General features: G+C 40.1%; 1 protein-coding gene across 5 annotated transcripts in view; it reads left to right on the forward strand.

The window, feature by feature from the left end:
- Positions 1–19,658, forward strand: part of Rad18 (RAD18 E3 ubiquitin protein ligase) — a 90,683-nt gene extending 71,025 nt beyond the window's left edge. For 4 of the 5 annotated variants that reach the window (XM_028863877.2, XM_037204286.1, XM_037204287.1 and 1 more), the window contains 2 exons: positions 13,532–13,663; positions 18,722–19,658. In XM_028863877.2, coding sequence (XP_028719710.1) covers positions 13,532–13,663; positions 18,722–18,821 — 232 coding nt within the window. In that variant the 3' untranslated portion in view covers positions 18,822–19,658. The remainder of the gene's footprint in view (positions 1–13,531; positions 13,664–18,721) is intronic. The other variant, XM_028863878.2, reaches the window with a different exon arrangement.
- Positions 19,659–21,787: the final 2,129 nt, after the last annotated feature.

Genomic DNA, 21,787 nt, shown 5'->3' on the forward strand with positions numbered 1-21,787 from the left:
TAGCTACATGACCACACAGTAGCTACATGACCACACAGTAGCCAGGCAAGATGCTTAGACATCCCAGGGCCTTATGTCCTACATAATCTATGTGCTGCATGATCATGCAATCTATGTGCATGAGTGGTGTAGCTATGTAAGCCCATATGCACATGTGCGGGGGGTGGGGGGGGAACCTATGAAAAGCGGGTTCCACCTATCCCTCCCCTCTCTTCCTGCACAGTGATTCCATTCCATAAGCCTATGCACACCCCTTCTGTTCCCTTCCCTTAATAAACTGTTATAGTGGGTTTTGTTGTACCTCATGGCTTTTCTCACTCGGTAAACAGTGCCGATTAATGAATAACATTGTGCCACTTAATAAATAACAGTGTTTGGTTTTATCCTAGGTGTCTGGGCTATCCAAGAGGCTGAACTTTTAAAGTATTAGAATTTGTAAGACTGTAGGACTCTTTATGTTTGTAAAATGTTTTATATTGTAATGTTTATATTAATGTATGATCTTAGGGATAAACAAGAAAAGGAAAAGTTGTGGCTTTACAGTGATGCATTTATATATCAAATTGACAGAGTTAATTGTATCGGATAGTTTTATGTCAGCTTGATACAAAGTGGAGTCATTTGAGAGAATGGCACCTCAATAAGAATGCCTTCATAGATTGGGCTGTAGGCAAGCCTATAGGGTATTTTCTTAATTAGTAATTGATGGGGAGGTCCTAGCCCATTGTTGGTGGTGCCATCCCTGAGCCTGTGGTCCAGGATTCTATAAGAAAGCAGGCTAAGCAAGCCTTGGGGAGCAAGCTCTGTGGCCTCTGCATCAGCTCCTGCCTCCATGTTCCTTCCCTGCTTGGGCTCCTGCTCTTACCGCTTTTGATGATGGACTATTTATATGGAAGTGTGAGTGAAATAAACTTTTTCCTCCCCAACTTTCTTTTGGTTATGGTGTTTTATCACAGAAATGATAACCCTAAACCCTAAGGTATTAATGAACTTTTTATGATAGTTTTGTTGATATTTGTAATAAATTATTGACTTGCTTGCTTTCTCATTAATCCCAGGTAGCAGATCTTAATGGTTGTTCGAATCCATGAATTGCCATGTCATAATGATCCTCTGTGAAGTTGTTGTGAGCCCATTGACTTCTTTGATCAGGAGACTTATAAAAATTACATATTTTATTATTAGTTGTATACTTAAAATTCCTATAAACGTTGCCATTTCATTCTGGGATCCATGCTCAACAAATGACTTGTTTTGTGCCGTCAGTCAGACCTGATCATTTCCCAAGGTTTGGGTGTTGATAAACTGTGTTGTTGACATGGTAATGATTGCATAAGGTTGGTCTTTTTTGAAATTTTTTTGTATGTGGAATGTTTGCATGTGGGTGTGTGCAAATGAGCACATGGGTCCAAGTGCACTTGTGTGTTTGTTCTTTGGAGGTCATCCTTATGACTCTTGAGATATAGGCTCTCCCACTGAACTCGGAGCTTATTGATTTGGCTAAGCAGGCTGGACCAGTGAGCTCTAGGTGTCTGCCTATCTCTCCTCTCCCAGTGCTGAGATTACAGATTATGCTGCCATACCTGGCTTTTACTTGGGTGCTGGGGATTTCAATTTAGGACTGCATGCTTGCATAACAAATGCTTTGTCACTGAGCCATTTCCCAGTCCTCTGCTTTTTTTTTTTTTTCAACTATCTTTTTCTTTGAAACAAGGTCTTGATGTGTAGTCCAAGCTGGCCTTGAATTCATGGTCATCCTTCTGCTTCAGTCTCTTGAGTGCTGGAATTACAGATGTGCATCATCACTCTCCAGTCAGCTTTTTTGAACTCTTGTTGCTGTCAGCCAAGTGGGAGTCTCGGGCATTATTACCATCAGTAATGTCCTGCTCATGTAGCTAGAGTTTGAACTTTTAGAGTAAGATATGATCTGGCAGAAGAGTTAATTCATTCGGAGACTCATCTGAGGATTGTGTGAGTACTTGTTATGGACCTACCACACTACTTGTGCATACTAGGTATGGGTCAAGGTTTACAAGAACAGACATTCTCCCAGACTAAGAAAAAGATAATTGGATAACTACAAGAAAATAAGATTGGTGTTTTCATAGGAGAGATAGAGGATGTTGGGAGAAGGGCAGCTGATCTACCTATAGGGACATCAGGCACCTGACTGGACTACTGAAGGATGAGAAAAGCTTTACCAAGTAAAGCAGTGCTTTGGAGGCAAGGAATGGAGAAAACTATAATTTCCAGTGAGATGGGGAAGCAGGTGGGGACTGAAGCCACAGTTAGTGATGACATAAGTGATGCAGTGAGCAGTGCTGGCACCACAGTCAGACCTGCCTGTAGACCTGAGTCTGCTGCCCAGCCGCTGGGCACGCGGAACTTTAAAAAGTACATTCTGCTTATCAGATACCTGCTTGGGAAATTCTAGTCCCAAGATATGTCTTCATGTGCTTAGTTTGATCATAAAAATGAGATCAATTTTCAACTGTTGAAGAATTTAATTATTCATTGAGAAAAATGAAGAACAAGAAGAAGTAGCTAAGTGTGTGCTTTTCAGAACACTTTGAGAAAAGTTGTAGAGACTGAAGGAACTCCTAGTTCCTTCTCACTGTTAGACATGGTAGTAACTGAATCAATATTCCCAGGACCCCAAGGTTGTGGCCAGTTAACAGCTAACTCTAGTTTACTTTTAAAAAATTAAAATCATAATCTTTGGGTGGGTTGAAAATAATACGTGATTTCCATTATCCTGTTGGAATTTTGTGTTTTTAACTGGAGGCTTGGGATTTTGTTGTTGCAGTCACTGTCACACTAGTTGTCTTTTAAATCGGGGGAGCAGGTAGGTTAACCCTGAGAACCCGAGGAAAGGGTTAGGATAGAATGCAAGTGTGTTCAAAGTAGAAAGTATGTTGAGAAGTCATAAATACAGTAACTGCTTTCATGGAGGAAGGATGAAGGTCTAGGAGTTGATGCTGCTTCTCTATAGGGAGATCTAACCACTCATTCAGTCCAGCCTAGGCATTTCCCTATTTCAGTGTGAGGATTTTTATCTGGCTATATTTTACACTACTACTGCTTCCTGGTTTGGGAAGAACTGAATGTTAAAGTTAGGTGATGAGCAGCCAGGTGGGTCTTGCTTCCCTGTAGTAGGCTGGTTTTCTGTTCTTATTTTAGCTTAAGGATGACTAGATAGCACTCCATTATCTCTTCCTGGAATGGTCATCTGGGTTCCTCATCGGTAGGCAAGACAGAATTAATTTGCAATCTCTCTGTTCTTTTTCCCTCCCACCCAGATACATTCTGGAACATGGGTACATAGTAAACTGCTGATTTTGCTTGCTTTTATGGATTTTACCAAGTAAGCAGAACACACCGCTCTGGTATCTCAGAGGAATTCAAGTGTTACAGATGATGGGTTTCGTTTGCAGAGTTTTTTTTTTTTTTTGATTCTGCAGAAGCCAATTTTAGAAGCCTTAAAGATGTCATTATATGCTTTTCTTGTTGTATTAAGCATATTTTAAAGTCATTTATAACCTATTACTGGGAGTATGGGTCATATTGCACATAAAGTATTAAAACATATCAGATTATTGGAAGCTTGTGGTAAACATAGTTTGGGGGGGATAGTTCTTACACACATTTAATGGCTTAGTCTTAGTACTTCATTTCTTAAAAGAACAGAGTCCCAGGGAAGGTAAGTGTCTAATGACTGAGATCCAGTCATATCAGTGAGATTTAAAATTCTTGTCCTCCTTGGCTCGTAGACTGGAGTCATTCTGCCCACATTGATGGAGCTCAGGATAGTTGATATGGGCATCCTCTACTTGCACTGTTGAATTTGTAGTCTCAGAAAGAAAACAGTATGAATTTAATTGCAGCTGGCCCAGCTGTAGAGAATATATGCTAGCCTCAGCACCGTCTTTGTACTAGGCTCCAGCATCCCTATTACCAGAGAATTTGTCATCTGGTTAAGCTACGTTGATAGGCAGTGTTCATCTTTGGAATGTTGCTTGTTCTATGATTCTCTGGGGGTGGGGAGTGCTCTATCACCTACTGCTGTGATCTTGTCTTTTTATGTTGTTATTTGCATGAGATGTTCATTCCCCTGATCATTAAAAACAAAACAGAAAACAAAGTGACACCTCATGCTTTTGTCCCTGTGCCTATTTAACTAGAGAAATTTGGTACCTATTTGAAATAGTCAATATTTGGATAATTTAAAGGGATTTTCCTTACATTAGGTAGTTGATATCTCAGAGATACTGCTTTTGTTTTAAGTTTCAAGCTAAACAAGCACACATATTTAATTCTGGTTCAAGCTTGAATTCTTCCAGAGAGCCAAGAGAAACAATGTCTTCTGATTTCCTAAAAAGATTGAAACCACTCAGCACTTTTATAAGAGTCACTCTCTCATTAATCGAGTGTTTCAGTCTCTTTCCTTCAGCAGACTTAGTAAATGGTAGTATTTTGGTAGCATACCAGGATATAAAAGAAAAAAAAAAGATGCTAGAGCCTGGAGGTACCGTCTATGGCCTTCAGCTACCTAAACCTCATTGGATGCTGAGAGTTAGTGCCTAGTGTACCACCAATCTCTGGGGGCTAGGGAGAGCACACTGCTTAGGAGCTGTGCTGTTCCATGCCACCCTAGTGTGCTGTTGAGTAGGGAAGGAGAATGTCTGTGTAGACACATAGTGCGGGTAGGAGGACAGCAGCAGCATCTGAAATCGCTCCAGTTTCTGACAAGTCAGGGTCCATTCAAAGAGGCAGGAAGTTACTTAACTTCACAAACTCCAATGAAACAGTGAAGCTCTTAGTTTTCAGTTCGCCAAGTCCTCAGAAAGCACCAAGGCCAGATGAGTTAAGTTTTGAGAGTGTTGAAGTTGAATTGAACAAACAGTTGAAATATTAAAACTAGCAAGTTCATGAGTTCCCCCAGTCCATTTCTTTTGTGTAATAGCAGAACTTCAGAGGAAGCACAGAGGGAAAGATGTACTTTTTTCAAAGAAGAATAATCAGTTTGTGTATTAAACATACGGTTTTCTTCTAACAGTAAGAATGCCAACTCTCTCCTAGTTAGAAACACTGTTTTAGGATCCAGAGAAAGGTATGCCGCATGTGGCTGAGAGGCTTGATGTAGAGATCACATTATTTGCACATGAAACGGGAAAGGGTCACATATTAGGGATCAGAAGAGGGGAACAGATTTCACTGTTGCAGGAGGCAACTTTATTAAATTACTATTTCAGTTAGGGTAGCTGGATCTAGAAATAGTTCTTATTCTAGAACGTGTGGCATAATTTGGTAGAAATACTTTGGACATAAAAGAAGGAATAATAATATTTTTTCTTACAGAGATTAATATTTTTGAAAACATTTTAGCGTAGACATGCTTTCTAAGTACCTGGAAACTGGGAAGGAAGGGATCTGGAAACAGAAGAGTGGACAGAAGCCACAAGCTAATGGTTTGCCGAAAGAGAAGGGCCAATTGGAAGCATTTCTTATCTGTAAAGTTATCGCGGATCTTAATGTTTGAGGGTACGACTATAGGGACACTATTACACTGCTGTACACTGTTACTGTACAACTATAGGAACATTACTGTTAGAATGCTGTACAGAACAACCAATGGGGAAGGGACTCTGAGGAGATCAATTGAAAATCCAGTTGCTTTACCTTACTTGGTATCTGGATGAGTGTCCTACCAACACAACTTATTCACATACAACAGGGCCTACCCAAGTTTAGCCACTACCCATTACATCATCGCTTCACCTATCTCTCTCCACCCCCAAATCCCAAATCAGGGTCTCATGAGTCCAGGCTGACTTTAAATCATATACTGAAGATGTTCTTGAACTCCTGGTCCTCCTGCCTCTACTTCCAAGTGTTCAGATTATAGGTCAGCTCCACTATGCTGGCTCCATTGCATTGTTAAGACTAGAACACTGGCCTGACCTGGTGGCATGCACCTTTAATCTCAGCACTGCAGAGGCAGGCATGTCAGGCCTCCGAGCTTTGTGGGCACTTGCACTCATGTGCAAACCACTCCTTAGACACACCACACATACTTATAATTAAAAATAAATCTAAGAGAACAGAAAACTGGAAATTACTTAAGAACACCGTGGAGTGCTCAGGTTTTTATATTTAGAGGCAAGTTGATTAACTAGTGCATCCACCTACTGAAGTACCATGTGATTGTTAATGGAATATCTCTTCAGTGTTAAAGAGATTCCTAGGATACATTATCTAAAAGAGTAACATTTGGAACAGCAAATGTAGCTTGCTGCTTTTATTCTAAATGGAGGAAGATAGTGAGTGTTTTTGTTTGATTTTTCACAAAATAAACTAAAAAAGTAAGAAATGCATTGTTGAGGAATAAATAAGTTTAGAAATAAGAAAAGCTAATAAAAGTGGTTACATATTGGAGATGTCAGGACCAGGGTAGATGTGTGTGTGTGTGTGTGTGTGTGTGTGTGTATGTATGTATGTGTGTATGTGTGTATGTGTGTATGTGTGTGTATGCGTGTGGCGCATGTGTGTGAGGAGCTGATGTAGCCCAGGTAGGCTTCAAATTTACTGTATAGTGGAGGATGACTTTGAACTTCCCCGAGTACTATGATTACAGGTTTGTACCAACATACCTACTTTATGCTGTGCTGGGTATCAAACCTTGGGTTTTTATATGTTCTAAACAAATATTCTACCAATTTAGCTATATCTCTAGTCCTCAGTATGTATCTCTTGATGATTTTATCTTGAATCATGTAAATATTTTAAGCAAGAAATATAGACACCTTTACCTTTGAAATAAAAATTTGAAGTCATTGTATCTTAGGTGTTATATGTTAATTAGTGAAGGTTGATGGTGTTGGCACTGAGGCAAGACAGATGTATTGATGAGGTTTTATAATTTATGAATTTTGTAAATTAATATTGGCATTGAATTTTTAAAAATGCCTTTTGCACTTGGAAAGTTTGGCATTATATTCAACTTTTAGCTGTTACTAATGTGACATTTTATGAATTTAATACTGCCACAATTTTTTTTACTAACATACTTTATTGTTTGATGTTTTGCTACATCAGTTTTGAGGGTATAATTACGTATGAACTTTAGAGTACTCCTGAAAGCTAAATGGTTCATTTATTCACCTAGCGAATTTTGTTGTTTGAAATTTTTAGAAAATAAAAATAGGAATGTGAAATAATTCTCTAGTGTCATTTGTACTTTTAAAAATGCTTATACTGGATGATAACTAAGCTAGACTGTCTTTTGGTTTGGAGGGAATCTTTGTACAAGATGTAGTCATATCAAGTCTGTGAATTTCCTTTGCTTCCATGAAATCCATGTACCTTGCAGTCAGGTGTCTTTGTTCCAGTGTAGGAGTTAATTCAGCCATTAGCTCTGTGCATGTTCAAAGATGTGGTATGTAGAAGGTGGTTGAGTTTCTTTCACTCATTGATGAAATGAAATTTGATTTAGCTTTGCCAGCCTTCCTAGATTAATTGGTCATGTATTGGGACTTTTTTAACTAAATATAAGATTCATTGCTGCTGTTTTGTAAGATTAGATAAATACATCTTTTTGTTACTTGTCTTCTAAGACCTTGACATCTTAGTTTTCTAGCTCTCCTGGAGCTAAACCAAGCTCTTCTTAACCATGCTTTATCCATGAATCTTGCAATTGGTTGTCTAATAAAACCTTACTAATAGGAATGTAGAGGAGGTATTGTTCACTTATTGTTAGAAGTATTAAGGCAACTCTATGTAGTTAAAAGGGAGGCTTATTTTGTGGGGTAACTTACAAATAAAGGAATAGGTTACAGGGTCTGGGAAAGGTGTAGTGCAGTTCAGCGGTATTCTCTGGAGAACTCTGCCCGGTCTACCTCCAGCGTTCAGGATCCAGGAACCAAGAGAGCGGGCACATCTGGATCTCAGGTCTTAAGGGCTCCTGTGTCGGCCCTGCCTCGTAGGCGTGACAGTTACTGGAAGCCTCAATGGGGGTAGTACTTCCAGGTCAAAGCTGGGACAGCAACCCACTACATCTCCCCCTTGTCTAAATAAGAAAGTTCTAACCTAATACAAAACTATATACAATAGGAGTGATTATCAAATATTGTCCAGGAGGAATAAGGGATAATGACTAGACAAGATGGAACTACAACCAACACGAACAATATCAAATAAGAGAAACATACTAAAATCTAGAGAAGTCTGGAGCATGGGTAGATGGCATGTTACAGAGAGCATTCCAAAAGATGCCCTATCCTGAAGACTTGAATCCAATACTTAATATAGTCTAGCTAAGAAAGAAGATTGTAACTGTCTTCAATCTCATCAAAGACCCAAGAAGGAATATAATAATACCTGAAAAAAAGAAAAGGGGAAGTGCTGTGGCTATCGCTCTGTATGCTGTGAATGTGTTGCTCTGATTGATTAATAAATAAAGTGCTGATTGGCCAGTAGCCAGGCAGGAAGTATAGGTGGGACAAAGAGAGAGGAGAATTCTGGGAACAGGAAGGCTGAGTCAGGAGACGCCAGCTAGACACAGAGGAAGCAAGATGTGAAGGCAGAACTGGGAAAAGGTACCAAGCCATGTGGCTAAACAGAAATAAGAATTATGGGTTAATTTAAGTGTAAGATCTAGCTAGCAAGAAGCCTGAGCCATTAGGCCAAAGAGTTTAAATTAATATAAGCATCTATGTGTCTATTTGGGTCTGAGTGGCTGCAGGCCCAGGTGGGTCTGGAGAAAACTCCAGCTACATTAACTCTTGCAGATGAATAATATTTGAGTTTCTGCTTCCACTGGCTGAAACAGCATGGTTGACAGATAATCTTGGCATTCCTGGTTTTTGTTTTTTTGTTTTTTGTTTTTTGTTTTTTCTGCTGTAATCTTTCTGAGCTTCTGTACATCTTGCAAATGGCAAGAAACCCAAAGTAGGTCTGAATTAAAGTTAGTGTGTGTAAGGTAATTATCATGGTGGTTGGTAAGAGTAGTTACTCAGAAAAGTGGTAACCTTTGTCATCATTGAGTGATTTTTGTAAAAAATCTATGAATGTTGACTTTTATTATGTCACTATTAGCCCACTACTAGAGTATTTAGCATATAAGCTATTAGCTTACCCTACAGAACAAATTACTAGAAATCATGCTTTGAGGAAGGATTCATGCTAATGGGCAACATTTACTGAAAGATCCTTGTCAGGCAGGTTTTTTACCCTATTAATGAACCCTCTGGTGATTTGTATTCAAGGGAGTTGTTTTTTATTTTAATGTTACATATCCTCAACCACATTCAAATTATTGCCACAATGAAGACACTTGGAAGTAGGTAACTATTAGGTAATAGAAAATTCCACTTGTAAGTAATTTTTAATCCACAGGATTTTTATAGCAAACGTTTGTGTTTTTCCTACTGCTCAGTACCCTGCGTACCTGCCAAGCTCGATAAATAACAGGCTCTGATGATTTTGCACCTGGTGTCATAGAAACAGTGGGAATCAAGGATTAAAGTGGTGCATATAGTGATCAGGTTTCCTAGGACAAATTGAAGCAGTGCTGTGACAGTTATTTGGAAAATCCCGGCTCAAACCTGTTTTATGAAAGTGGAGGCAACATTGATTGAACACTTACTATGTGCCAACCTGTGTACTTAACATTTAGTGTGCTGCATTGATTCATCTTCCCTGGAAAATACGTGTCCTGACTAGAAATATGGGCTTTGAGGTTTAGAAAGTTCCAGAACTTGTTTAGGGTTGAACATTCAGTGACAGGAGTCCATCTTAGCAATGCTGTCACTAAAATCTGTGCATGTCCCCCCCCCCCCGCGGCCCCTCAACTTTACATCATAGCTGTGCAGGAGTATTTGATATCTTGTCAGCTTTGATAGTAAAATCTTTATTGTTTGATGAAATTACCTGCTAGAAAAGGAATATGCAAATAGCCTTTTCTTTAGAAGTAATGTTCAGAGAGCGAGAATGCCATTCTCAACTCTTCCAAGGTGTATGTGCACCCTCACTCATGCATTAGCTCATCTTAAGTTTGACCTGAAAATAAGGTCTAAGTGATGAAAAGTTAGAATCTTCCAGAACCTAGGTTGGGATTCAGAATTTAAGATTCACATAATCGTCAGTGAGACTTTCTATATATATAATAATGTCCACAATAGAGGGATAGATAGTGACATCAGAGGACACAATCTCAATACTCTTCCATAGTTATGCTGTAACTTTCATGTGCCAGACCTCTTGCTTATCCAGCTTCTTAAATTACAGTCTTCCAAATGTTATAAAGCTAGCTGGTAGAGATGCCGAAGTTTATGCAGAAGCTTCTTGCTCTAGATGTAAAAGTTATGTTTGTGTAGGATTGCACATGCTCTGACCCTGGGTATATCAGAGTGAGTAATTAAATTTCTCCTAAGATTTTTTAAAAAAAGTCTTAATGATTTTTTAGAATTTTTTTTATCTTCAAGGCAAATTAAAATGACCAAATCTTCAAAAATATTAATTGCTTCTGTCTACAGGAAAGAAATCCTTGAGTGATAATTTTAGTAACATTAACTTAAGTGTGGAGTCCCTTTGTAAAATCCTAATTATGGGATTGCATGCTTAGTGTCTGACATCTGACTTTTGAGAAGGACTCGGTGTATGCATTACTTCAGACAGGTTTGAATAGTTTTGTCTGGTATTGCCATGTGTTCCTATCAACTCTTAGTATTCAGTGGTGGCAAAAATTGAAGTAGTAGATATACCATAGAGCCTGAAACTTCATAGCTAGTACACTTGACACTTCCTAGACTTTGTATCAGTCAGTTTTTGATTTTGTGATCATTCTCCTGAGAGTCTAAGATATAGTGGAAAGTGTTGCTGGAAGTTTTCCTGTGTCCTGCCTGGCCCACAGTTGGGACAAATCTCTCACCCACAGTCCTGTAGCCTTTTATAAAATAATCACAAAGAGGCTTAATATTAATTATAACTGCTTGGCCATTAGCTCAGGCTTATTACTAACCAGCTCTTACACTTAAATTAACCCATAATTCTTATCTATGTTTAGCCATGTGGCTTGATACCCTTTTTTAGTTCTGCCTTGTCCTCTTGCTTCCTCTGTGTCTGGCTGGTGACTCCTGGCTCAGCCTTCCTCTTCACAGAATTCTCCTTGTCTGCTTGCTTCACCTATACTTCCTGCCTGGCTACTGGCCAATCAGCATTTTATTTATCAACCAATCAGAGCAACACACATTCACAGCATACAGAATGACATTCCACTGCAGGAAAGAAATGAAATTGAGGATACTGGGAAGCTGTCTGCATAGCTGGGCATCAGTGTTGGAGACAGGAGAAAGCAACTTGGTGTGCTTTGTGAATCTGCAATCTGTTTCCACTGAGGCATTATTGCATACATCTCAAGTGTATGCCATGTGCATTGCACATATTCCCTTTAGCAGTCAGTTACTGTGCTGGTTGATTTGAAAGAACCTAGGAAAAGCGATCACAGATTACCAGCTTCTGGACAGGACTGAAACTGGAACTTGCTTTGTAGACCAGGCTAGCCTGGAACTCAAAGCCTGCTTCTGCCTTGAGAGTGCTGGGATTAAAGGCATATGCCACCATGTCTGGCCATAACCCCCCCCCCTTTTTTTAAAGTCATTTAAAGTGTTTTTGGTGGTGGGTGGGGATATTGGACAAGAAGCAGACTTTATTATTTCTTCTGACCATGTGACCCTGGCCAGCAACATAGTCAAGTATCTTTCCCAACTCCCAGAACTACTGCCAGCCACATTGTCAGGGGACATGAAAGAGTAAATAACTGCAGGTTTCTTCTGCAATTAGAACAGTTACTGCATAACAAAGAGGAGCCAGAATTGAGATTTTTGTGACCAGAAAGGTTTAAACCTCTTCTGTGGGGATGACAGTGGCAGTGGACGTGTGCCCTCCCCAGTGAGGGGCAGTGTGGTTCTGCCTTTCAGAGAGTAATAAAGTCAGTGAAGTCAGCTAACTGACCTGCAGGGCTTGCTGCCCTGCTTCCTCTTCTAATAAAAACTCCAGTTCAGTAGTTGTTTACTAGGAAAGGTTTGTTCCAGTCCTGTGTTAGGTGAAATTGATTAACGAAGAAGTGGTCATTGTTACAGGGGACACCTAGCTTTTGAGAGGGGCAACTTCTTAGTGGGAAACAATAGTACATACTTGGGTACTGTGGCATGCTGGGTTAGGGGTCCCCAGTACAGACACCTAAAGGAATAACTGCAGTGCATATGTAGATAAGTCAGAATCGACTGGCTACAAGCTAGTGTCCCACCATTTTAAAAATTGTATGCGTATACTGCTATATGAATAAACACAACTGAAGTATTACTGAGTTCACATCTGTTCCTTATCACGTGGCCACTTTTCAAGCCACAGATACCAGGATCTCCTTGTTCTCAGAAGCTCAGGGAATGTACTAGAAGTATAGGAGTTACACATGCATTTCAACTAGACAACCTCTCACCTAGACCCTGCATGAGACTCTCCTTGAGAATCTAAGGACTTGGGAAAACACTGAGTGAGACATTTGGTGCAAAGCTGTGTTTGATGATCTCTATGGCCCCTTTTGTCTATGCGTCCTAGGGCAATGCTGCTTCAGTGTGGTTTGTCCTAAATGGTTGCAAGTGCTTCATTTACACTTTAAATCTTCATAATTTAAAACTTTTATTATTTATTAGTGTACCATTGGAGACATTATTCACATTTAGTATTTTTGACCCTGTTGTTTCTCACCCTAGTTTTCCTCTTTCTGATAGGTGATATTTGTTTTTGAGTGTCCCATATGGTTCCTGTGACATTCTATGTAGAATGTCCAGAAAAGTGTGTTTGATACTGGTGGACACATGGCCTTTCTAAAGTCATTTTTATTGATTATATGAGAACAAGATGCTAAAGCTTTCAAATAGTTTTTTCTTTTAAAGGACTAATTCATGCTCCATATGGCCTTATTTTCCATTTTCCATGCACCACTAGAGAGTGTGGCATTTTAAGCTAGATCACATTTTTATAACAATTTCCATTATTAGCACTGCTCACATGCATTATGTTTTACTCTATGTTGGTTACTAAGAGACTAAAAGCCACTTGGTCAGTTACCTCTTAGGGATCTCATCACTAGAATTTAGTTTTAAAACACAATCTCTTTCTCTTTTCCTTTTTGATAGTAGTGCTGGGAATTGATCAAATTGTAATGTTATCTTTGATTAACATAGCAGATTAAAAAGCCTCATGTCATTGCTCTGTCTAGATTCAGGTTTTATGTTGAGAGATTTATTTAAGCTTTGTTTATTGTTTTCATCATTGCTAACTCATTAAAGTTTTTATGGCTTTTTGAAATTTAGTTGGCATATAATAAATTGTAAATATCTAAGGACCCAATTTGAAGAGGTTCCACATACCATAGGTGTGTGACTATGAAACCATCTTCACAGTGTGGATGGTGAGTATGCCTACCCTTTCCTATTGCCTTGTGCTACTTTGTCATTCCTGCTGACCCTAGCTCTCCAGTGCTCCTGTTTGGATCAGGACAGACCTCACAGTGTGGCATTGCTGACACATGTCCTTTTAGTTCCAGTTCGGACATCATAAGAGATCTTCTGGAGGAAGAGGAAGCCTGGGAAGCATCTCACAGGTGAGTTCTCACTGTCAGCAAGTGTGTGAGCTGGGGCCTGAGAAATGAGGGCCCTGTGCAGCTAATTCTAGACAAGACATTGTGCTTTCAAATGGACGGAGAGACTAATAATCCAGGTGGAAAGCAAAGACTTGTGCTGTGTTTCTTGTCTGTGTAGTCTCACTGTGGAACTGGAGTCCTGGTGTAATAACTAGTTACTGGTTGATGTCCTTTCTGTGTCCTTGTTAGTTCTTGGGACAGTGTGATAATTTGCTAAGCACAGGCTTGGGGTAAATAAAAAAAAAATCCTTCCTCCTGTCTGAGGTGAATTTCTCCTTCTGCCTTCTCCCTACCCCCGTGTCTGGAGCCACTTTTCTTTGTCTTCTTTCTCTTACACAGGCAGCCTCTCCCTTTTAGCTGGGTCTTTCTCCCTTGTCCTCAGTGTGCAGGGGGAGCCTCTGCAGCCACAGGTCAGGCTCTTTCCCACTTCCTTAGTCGTGATGTCATCTTGCAGTTTCTGTTTTTTATCTTCCATTTCCAGCCTTCTTTGAAGGCCTCCATACTGCTAAATCCAGAGGCCATGTTCAGAATTCACTTTCCTTGCCTCATTAGCAGTGTTTTATACTAAGCAGGAAGTTCAGAAGTTCAAGGTCATCCTCAGCTTTGTATCAAGTTTGAGGTCAGCCTGGGCTACATGAGACCCTGTGTTCAAAATAAAAAAAAGTGATGATGACGATGTTTTAAGATAAAGTAGAATAAATTTGCAGTGGATAAAAATGCTACAATAGAAGGTATCTGAATAACACCAAAGAAGACAGAGATGGTGGAATGGAGAAATGGCACACACACACACACACACACACACACACACACACACACACACACTACACAAATTCTGCTCTATGAGTGATTGTAGGAATGGGGTTATAACCCAATCAGAATACAGACACTACAGAATGGATTGAATAAATCTGTGCTGTGCCCTGTGCTTTGTCTACAAAGGACACATCTTTGATTCCAAGACACCAATATATTGAAAGCAAAGGAATAGAAAAAGATATGTCATAGCCATCCTGAAGGAGGCTAATATAACGATAGTATTGACAAGATAGACTTGAAGATAAAAAGTGTAACAGCCAACGACATTTATAATCTTGAAAAGGTCAATCTATCAAGAAGACAAAATGATTGAGAACATATATACATGTAACAAGAGTCCCAGAGTACATGAAGCAAAAAGATGGAATGGAAAGCTACCACAGGCAGCAAGAAGTAAAATTTCATCCAGCACCCCCCACCCAAAAAAAAAAAAAAACCACCAAACTATTGCCATGGACACAGACTCCGTTTCATCACAGCCCTTTGTGGATAGAGGCCATGCAGGTTACAGTGGACCTGCAGAATTGCATGCTGATGGTGTACCACCCACCAGTGGGCTTCTGCTTCCTCAGAGAATAGTTTCCTAAAGCAAAAGAACTTGGGAATTCTCTGGCTCTGTGAATCCTTCATGTTCTGCAGGCACAGGCCCATCTCTGCTCTTTTAAAGTGCTATGTCAGGAACAGTGTTCAGACACACTGAACCGCAGACCTTCCTGGGGGTCTCATTCTCCTCTTTTTTCTATTTACTTGCCTTTTCATTTTCTTGGTACTGTTTCTCAAAGTACAACTTTTAATTTTGATGAAATGTGTTATGTTTATTTCAATTATTTTTGTCCTACCTAGGAAGCCTTTTCCTAACCCAAAAATCACTCAATATTTTTCTTTTATGGCTTAGAAGTATTAGATTTTTACACTAAAGTTTATAACCTATTTCAGGTACATTTTTATGAGTGTTATAAGGTGTGGCAATGACTGGTTCAGTGGTTCCTTTGTGTATAAGGCATTCCCATTGCTCTAGCATTAAGTATTAAAGAGATGACCCATGTCTATTTCATATGTGTGTATAGATTTGTTTCTGGAATCACTCTTAAATTTGTTGATCATGTAGATGTCTTTTTAACATTTTGTGATTAGTGTTTGATAATGCTTTAAATCAGGTAATGAGAAACTTATTTTTTAATAAATGTGTAATGATTTATATTAGGTTCATTTATTGTTGTATTACTTTTGATAAATGTGTAAGGTGGCAGAGGAAGGGTTGAAATGTTCCTTGGTAGTGTAGCTGCTGTGGCCTGTATAAAGCTGAGATGATCCTTGGACCAGATTGGCTGTACTCTTCTGTATGTCATTTCCATTTGACATGTAGGTTCTGCTGAGCTCTTCTCGTCTTTGATAGATAACCTACTGCAAAATGGGGTGATCCTGGTAGAGAGTGGCAGTCTTTAGCATCCACAGGGGACTGTTGCATCATGGACTAGATGGCTTAAACAATAGAAATGCATGTTCCTGCAGCTCTAGAGGCGGGAAGTCCAGAATCAAGGTGTTGATGGAATTGATCATTGAATGTTCTCATTTTTGGCCATTTTCTGCTTAATGACTTTAAAAGTGGTATTGGGATTATGCTGTTTCAAAAGCTCAGAATTCTAGGACCAGCAAGATGACTCAGTGGGTAAAAATGCTTGCAGCTGAGCTGATGACCTGAGTTTGATTCCTCAGGCTTATATGGTAAAAATAGAGAACCTGCTCCTGTGAATCACCCTCGTACACAATATACACACTGCCTGCCTTTCTCTCTCTCTCTCTCTCTCCCTCCCTCCCTCCCTCCCTCCCTCCCTCCCTCCCTCCCTCCCTCCCTCCCTCCCTCCCTCCCTCTCTCTCTCTCTCTCTCTCTCTCTCTCTCTCTCTCTCTCTCTCTCTCTCTCTCCAAATAGCATCCCTGGATTGGCTATGTTAGTATAGGCTCTGAGTGGAAGTTTGGCCAAGGTTAAACTTTATTCTTTTATTGGGCTGTTGTAGGTTGGCAAGACATGGCCCATAAACCAAATCTGTTCCACTGTCTGATTTTGTTAATAAAGTGTTATTAGAACATAGCCATACATTCCTTTACCTGTTGGTTCATATTACTTCATTGTTGTTTCATGTTATAACAGAGTCAAGTAGTGGCAGCAGAGTTGTCAAAGCCCAAAATATTTGGACCATTATATAAAAAGTTGCTAGCCCTTGTTCTAAATCAGAAGAATCTAAACCATTTGGTTGAGTACATTACTGGCTGAGAACCCCTTCTTTGACCCACCCTGGCAAAAGTGGGGAGCATAAAAAGTCTCTGTAGGTTTTCTAAAAATGTCCTTATCCCTCCTGCATCTGACCCTTCTGGGTAAAAAGACCAGACGAATGTGGGAGATGGTTTAAACAGAGATGACATTCTAACTAATGGGAAAGGACATACTGATTTGTAGAGGAGAAGGAGTACTAATAACACTGGCATCTGAACAGAGGAACTCCTAGGCTATGGAAGTTGTGGACACAAAAAGACACTGGTGGACTCTGGAGTTCAGAGCAATCTGTGGGAGGCTCTTCACACTGGAAAAATGCCATTGTGAGATTCTCCCGATGGTTGCAAGTGCCTTGGGTTTTCCTGCCTGCTCTCCCCTGTTGGATGACTTGGAACATAATTTGATCTTCATTCATCATAGCCTTCTTCTGAACTGTTCAGCAGACCCTGCCCTTTCTCACACAGAAACATGTCTTTGGGTTCGCCATTCTCATACTGTTGTCAGTTGTCCCACCCTGCTGGTGGCATGTACAGATGAGATGGCAGTCTTCAAAACCAGGAGTGGATTTAGTTATTTGAACTGAGTAAGAAACTATCCTGATGTTACTAACTGGTAATCTCTTAAGAAATGTAGTCAACTTGTGTACCCCACTTGATGCTGATGCCATTTGTGGGAAACCAGCAGTTATGAGTACTTTTTTCTTTTCAGGAGCACTATTGTGGGGAGCATCCCAAACTGTGCTGCTTGTATGGAAGCTAGGTATTAATATTCCTTCATCTCAGAAATGTGACAACACACTAGTGATGATCATTATCAATTTTTAAGAATTCAAAGAAACACCACTGGTAGATTATGAGGCCCTCAGACAACTGTGGAGAACTCTCCAGATTGAAGCTGCCTTTTGTTACTCAGGAAGGGTTTTCTAGAGCAATGTGGGTGGTGGTATATGCATACCCTGCTATTCCTACAGTAAGAACCATCCAATTGTTTGTCCTTGACTTTAGCTGAGGTAACTGATAACACATTGCCTCTGGAAGGTATTTATGAGTGCCTTGAGTGTAGAGACCCACAGAGGTTTCCTAGTGAGAACTTACTCAGGGTCTGAGAATCTGAGCTTGTTTTCCCCAGCAGGGCTGCATAAAGGGGTGATTGGACCATGGGTGTGGTTACCGGGTGTTTGGAAGGGTCTGTACTTGGCTGTGCAGTATGCTTTGATCTAGCAAAGGGGAGGTCTTTTGCCCTGCCCTGTAGACTGTAGATGAATTTCTAAACAGTCTTATTAAATAAGAAACACAGAGCCAAATACAGAGGTAATAGCTGAAGAGATCAGAGCGAATAGCCACGACTAGCCTTACCACCACGCAGTAGCTTCCCCAGAGAGAGCTTCTTCCTGCCTAAACTGAGATTTTACTGCCTTCCTGTTCTTCTCATGGGCTCTAAGCCCAGCTACATGACTTCCTCATCACTGCCTGTCTATACAGACCTCTGGGTCTCTGTGATTGGTACTGGGATTAAAGGTGCGTGTCACTGTGTCTTTGACCACACAGAGACTCTGCCTGCCATGTGATCGGATTAAAGGTGTCTGCTACCACTGGCTGACTTCTGTTTATGGCTTTTTGACCTGTGATCTACAGGCAATTATTAACATACAAATAAAATATCACATTTTATCACAAAATATCACCACAAACTGCATTTTGATTCAAGGGAAGGACTCTTCTTTTAGTCTTTGCAAATTCATTGTTCTCATACTTACAAAGTGGGAATAATAATTATAGTGATAATACAAACTATAGCTATGTCTCTAGAAGACGGAGTGGTTGAAGGTTGTGGTGAAATCATGCATGTGAGAGCACTTAGTACACAGGAGTTCCCATAGAACAATGACCACTGCTTTCTAATATGTCATGTCTTTTCTTGTTTTCAGAAATGATCAGAACAGAGAAATAAACCTGCAACAGAATCACCGCACTAGAGCTACTGAGAGTTCTGAGACTGAACCAAGAAACAAGCGGAATAGGAATTAGTATGAGCTTTTGCTAGCTTTTCCATACAGTGACCAGAATATGGTATTTTTTATTCCCACATGTGGTTTCATACTTAGCAGTGCCCAGGGAAGATGTTTAATTTTAATGTAATAGTTAATTTATTTCCATTCTTCTTTGCCTTTTTAGAAAAAACAACAACAGAAAGAAAAGTTGTGAAATGACCCTTGACCCTTCTTGGTCAGTTGCTTCCTTCCTTTAAGACATTTCTCCCCTAAAAACACATTCACCAGCTTTACACAGCTCACACATTCCTTAGTATGGGTGTTTGCCTTGGTTTGGCTTCTCTATTTCAGAATGTTTTTAAGTCATTTTTCACTTTTTTCCATTGAGGGAAACCAACCCCAGCAACAGCTTCTTTTTGTTGTAACAAGCGGGAAAGAGTGTACATGTTTTGTTCTAATCCACCCTCTTTGTATAAGTGCCCGATGCCAGGCCACCATCAGATACTGGTTAGTACTTAAGATGAATGTATTTGTTTGTTAGACACACCTGTGTTTTACATATAGAGTAGGTTTATGATGTAAAGTCACAGAGTTAGTTTTATTATTTTTGAAAAGTCAGGAAAGTTAGTATTATAATTTAAGTAACAATCACAATAACTCCAAAGCATATGTATGTTTTTCTGAAATGGCACTTAAAAATTATTACTGTTAGTATTTTTCCACTGGGGTCAGGCAGATCTCTAACACTTTGAATCCCAGCTGTTAAACAAACAAACAAAAAAGGAAATAAATGGATTTTATCAATGAATACACAAGTTGTAATTTCCTTGAAGTAGTGTCTTGTGAGTATTTGAATAAAGACTATAAATCTTTATATTGCATTTGTCATAAAATTTGTTATTGTGTGCAAAATGCTTTTAATTCCCAAATTTCCCTGCCTTTGTTTGGCATTTAAAAGCCAGTCTACCCCTCAGCCACTGCCCAGCTCAGACACACAAGCTTTCACACACAGCATCACACGTGGTGGGGTTACAACAATGAGTCTGTTCCTGGGAAAACCATTTATGGCTCCTCCTTTCCAGAGAATATCTCTGTGGACATTGGCTTTTTGCTGTGCTTTGAGGCTTCTGACAATGTGTGTGTGTGTGGCAGGGGGGTGGGTGGGGTGTTCTTCATTATGGCAAGAGTTGAATGTTTTCATACTGCATTACCACTGATAGTCCTTATGAGTTCCCTGAGTTTGGGAAACAGACAGCAAGACCACTCACTGAATCTATCGGTGGGTCTGCTCTGAAATAAGTTGTTGCTGGATCCTAATGGCTCCCCCAGGAGAGGGGATGAGAAGGCATGATGTCAATGGCACAGACACCGGGAGTCATTTGAAGGCAAACAACGAACTCATTTATTCAGTAACAGGGAAGGCCTTATATACCCTCCTCCCAGCACCCAATCTGGTGGCATTGTGTGGTCATTCCTCATTAGCTGGGCAGGATCAAGAACTCTTCACCGCGCCTGTTGCTAGGCCCTCAGGCAGACTCCAGGTTGGCTCATAAGGGAGTACATTATATGCATGCCTTGGCAACTGGTTTGAGCCAATCTCCTCAGCCCTCTGCACCTGTCCTACTACAATAAGTGAGCAGAGGTTAACACTGACATTATGTTTATTATTGCTGAGTTACCAGGAGTAGGCTACAGGAAAGCCATGTTTCATTTCAGATGACATAATCTGCCACACATTAAATTGGAAGCAATGTTCTATTTGCAGCAAAAGCAGTTCGTAAAGGAGAGGTGAAACACAAACTGGGAAACCAGGCACATGGATTCAGAGAGTAACCTATCAGTCACTCTACCGAATACTTGGAATATTCAGATGGCCAGCAGTCAGTACGTTCTAAAACTGGTTCTCTCAGTTTGTACCTCAAGGACAGTTGAACAGAATGTGGAGATAGTTTTACTATTACTTGAGGGGGTTGGAGGAGTGTTACCATATGGGCAGGGGCCTGGGCCACTGTTAGACATTGTCCTACCTTATCACAGTGAGCATTGATTTTCCTCACAGTTCTAGGGCCCGGAAGGCTAGATCAATAGGGTGTCTTCTGAGGCCTCGCTCCTTTGCTTGGAGACAGCTGCCTTCTCAAAGTGTCCTTAAATGGTCTTCCCTCTGCACATGTGTCTGTCTGATCTCTCCCTAGGAGGACACCTATCATTCTGGTCGGACCCATTTATGTGACCTCATTTTACTTTACCTCTTTAATGAGTCTCTGTAAATACAGTCTTAATAGCAAGACTTCTCGCATTTATGTCTGGGAGGGGCACAGTTTAGCCTTTAAGCTCCAACAGTAATTGTATTGGCCAGTGGTTCTCAACCGTCATAATGCTGCAACCCTTTAATACAGTTCCTCATGTTGTGATGACCCCAACCATAAAATTGTTTTTGTTGCTACTTCATAACTGTAAATGTTGCTACTGTTATGACCGTAATATAAAAAAAAATCTGTGTTTTCTGATGGACTTAGTCTACCCTTGTGAAAGGGTTGTTTGACTCCCAAGGAGTTTGGGATCCTCAGGTTGAGAACCAATTATCTAGGTTAAACTTTCAGTGGTACCAAGATTATAATGACATAAAGGAGCTCTGTGCTGATCTGAAAAGCAAAACTTAATAGGCATTGCACTTAAGGCCTCTACATGTTCAGTGAAGGAGAAGTGTTCCTACTTGACAAAGACTGGGGAACTCAGTACACTTGTTTGATCCAGAATTGGATGTGATAAGCTCCTACTTATAAAAATTCACCTTAGTATAATTGCAATCTTTACCCAACTTCCTGCCATTCACTAGCCATTGATTCTTTTTTTCCTAACTGTCCTTAAGGGCATGATGACTGCCATCTGTTATACTGACTCACAATAGCAGTGACACAAAGTTTGGGTGAATGGGTGGATTTACTTGTATTTATATATGGGTGTGGGTACACACATTGCCATGCTCTGCATGTGGACATCAGA

This window comes from Peromyscus leucopus, chromosome 3, assembly GCF_004664715.2.
Source record: "Peromyscus leucopus breed LL Stock chromosome 3, UCI_PerLeu_2.1, whole genome shotgun sequence".
NCBI lineage: Eukaryota > Metazoa > Chordata > Mammalia > Rodentia > Cricetidae > Peromyscus > Peromyscus leucopus.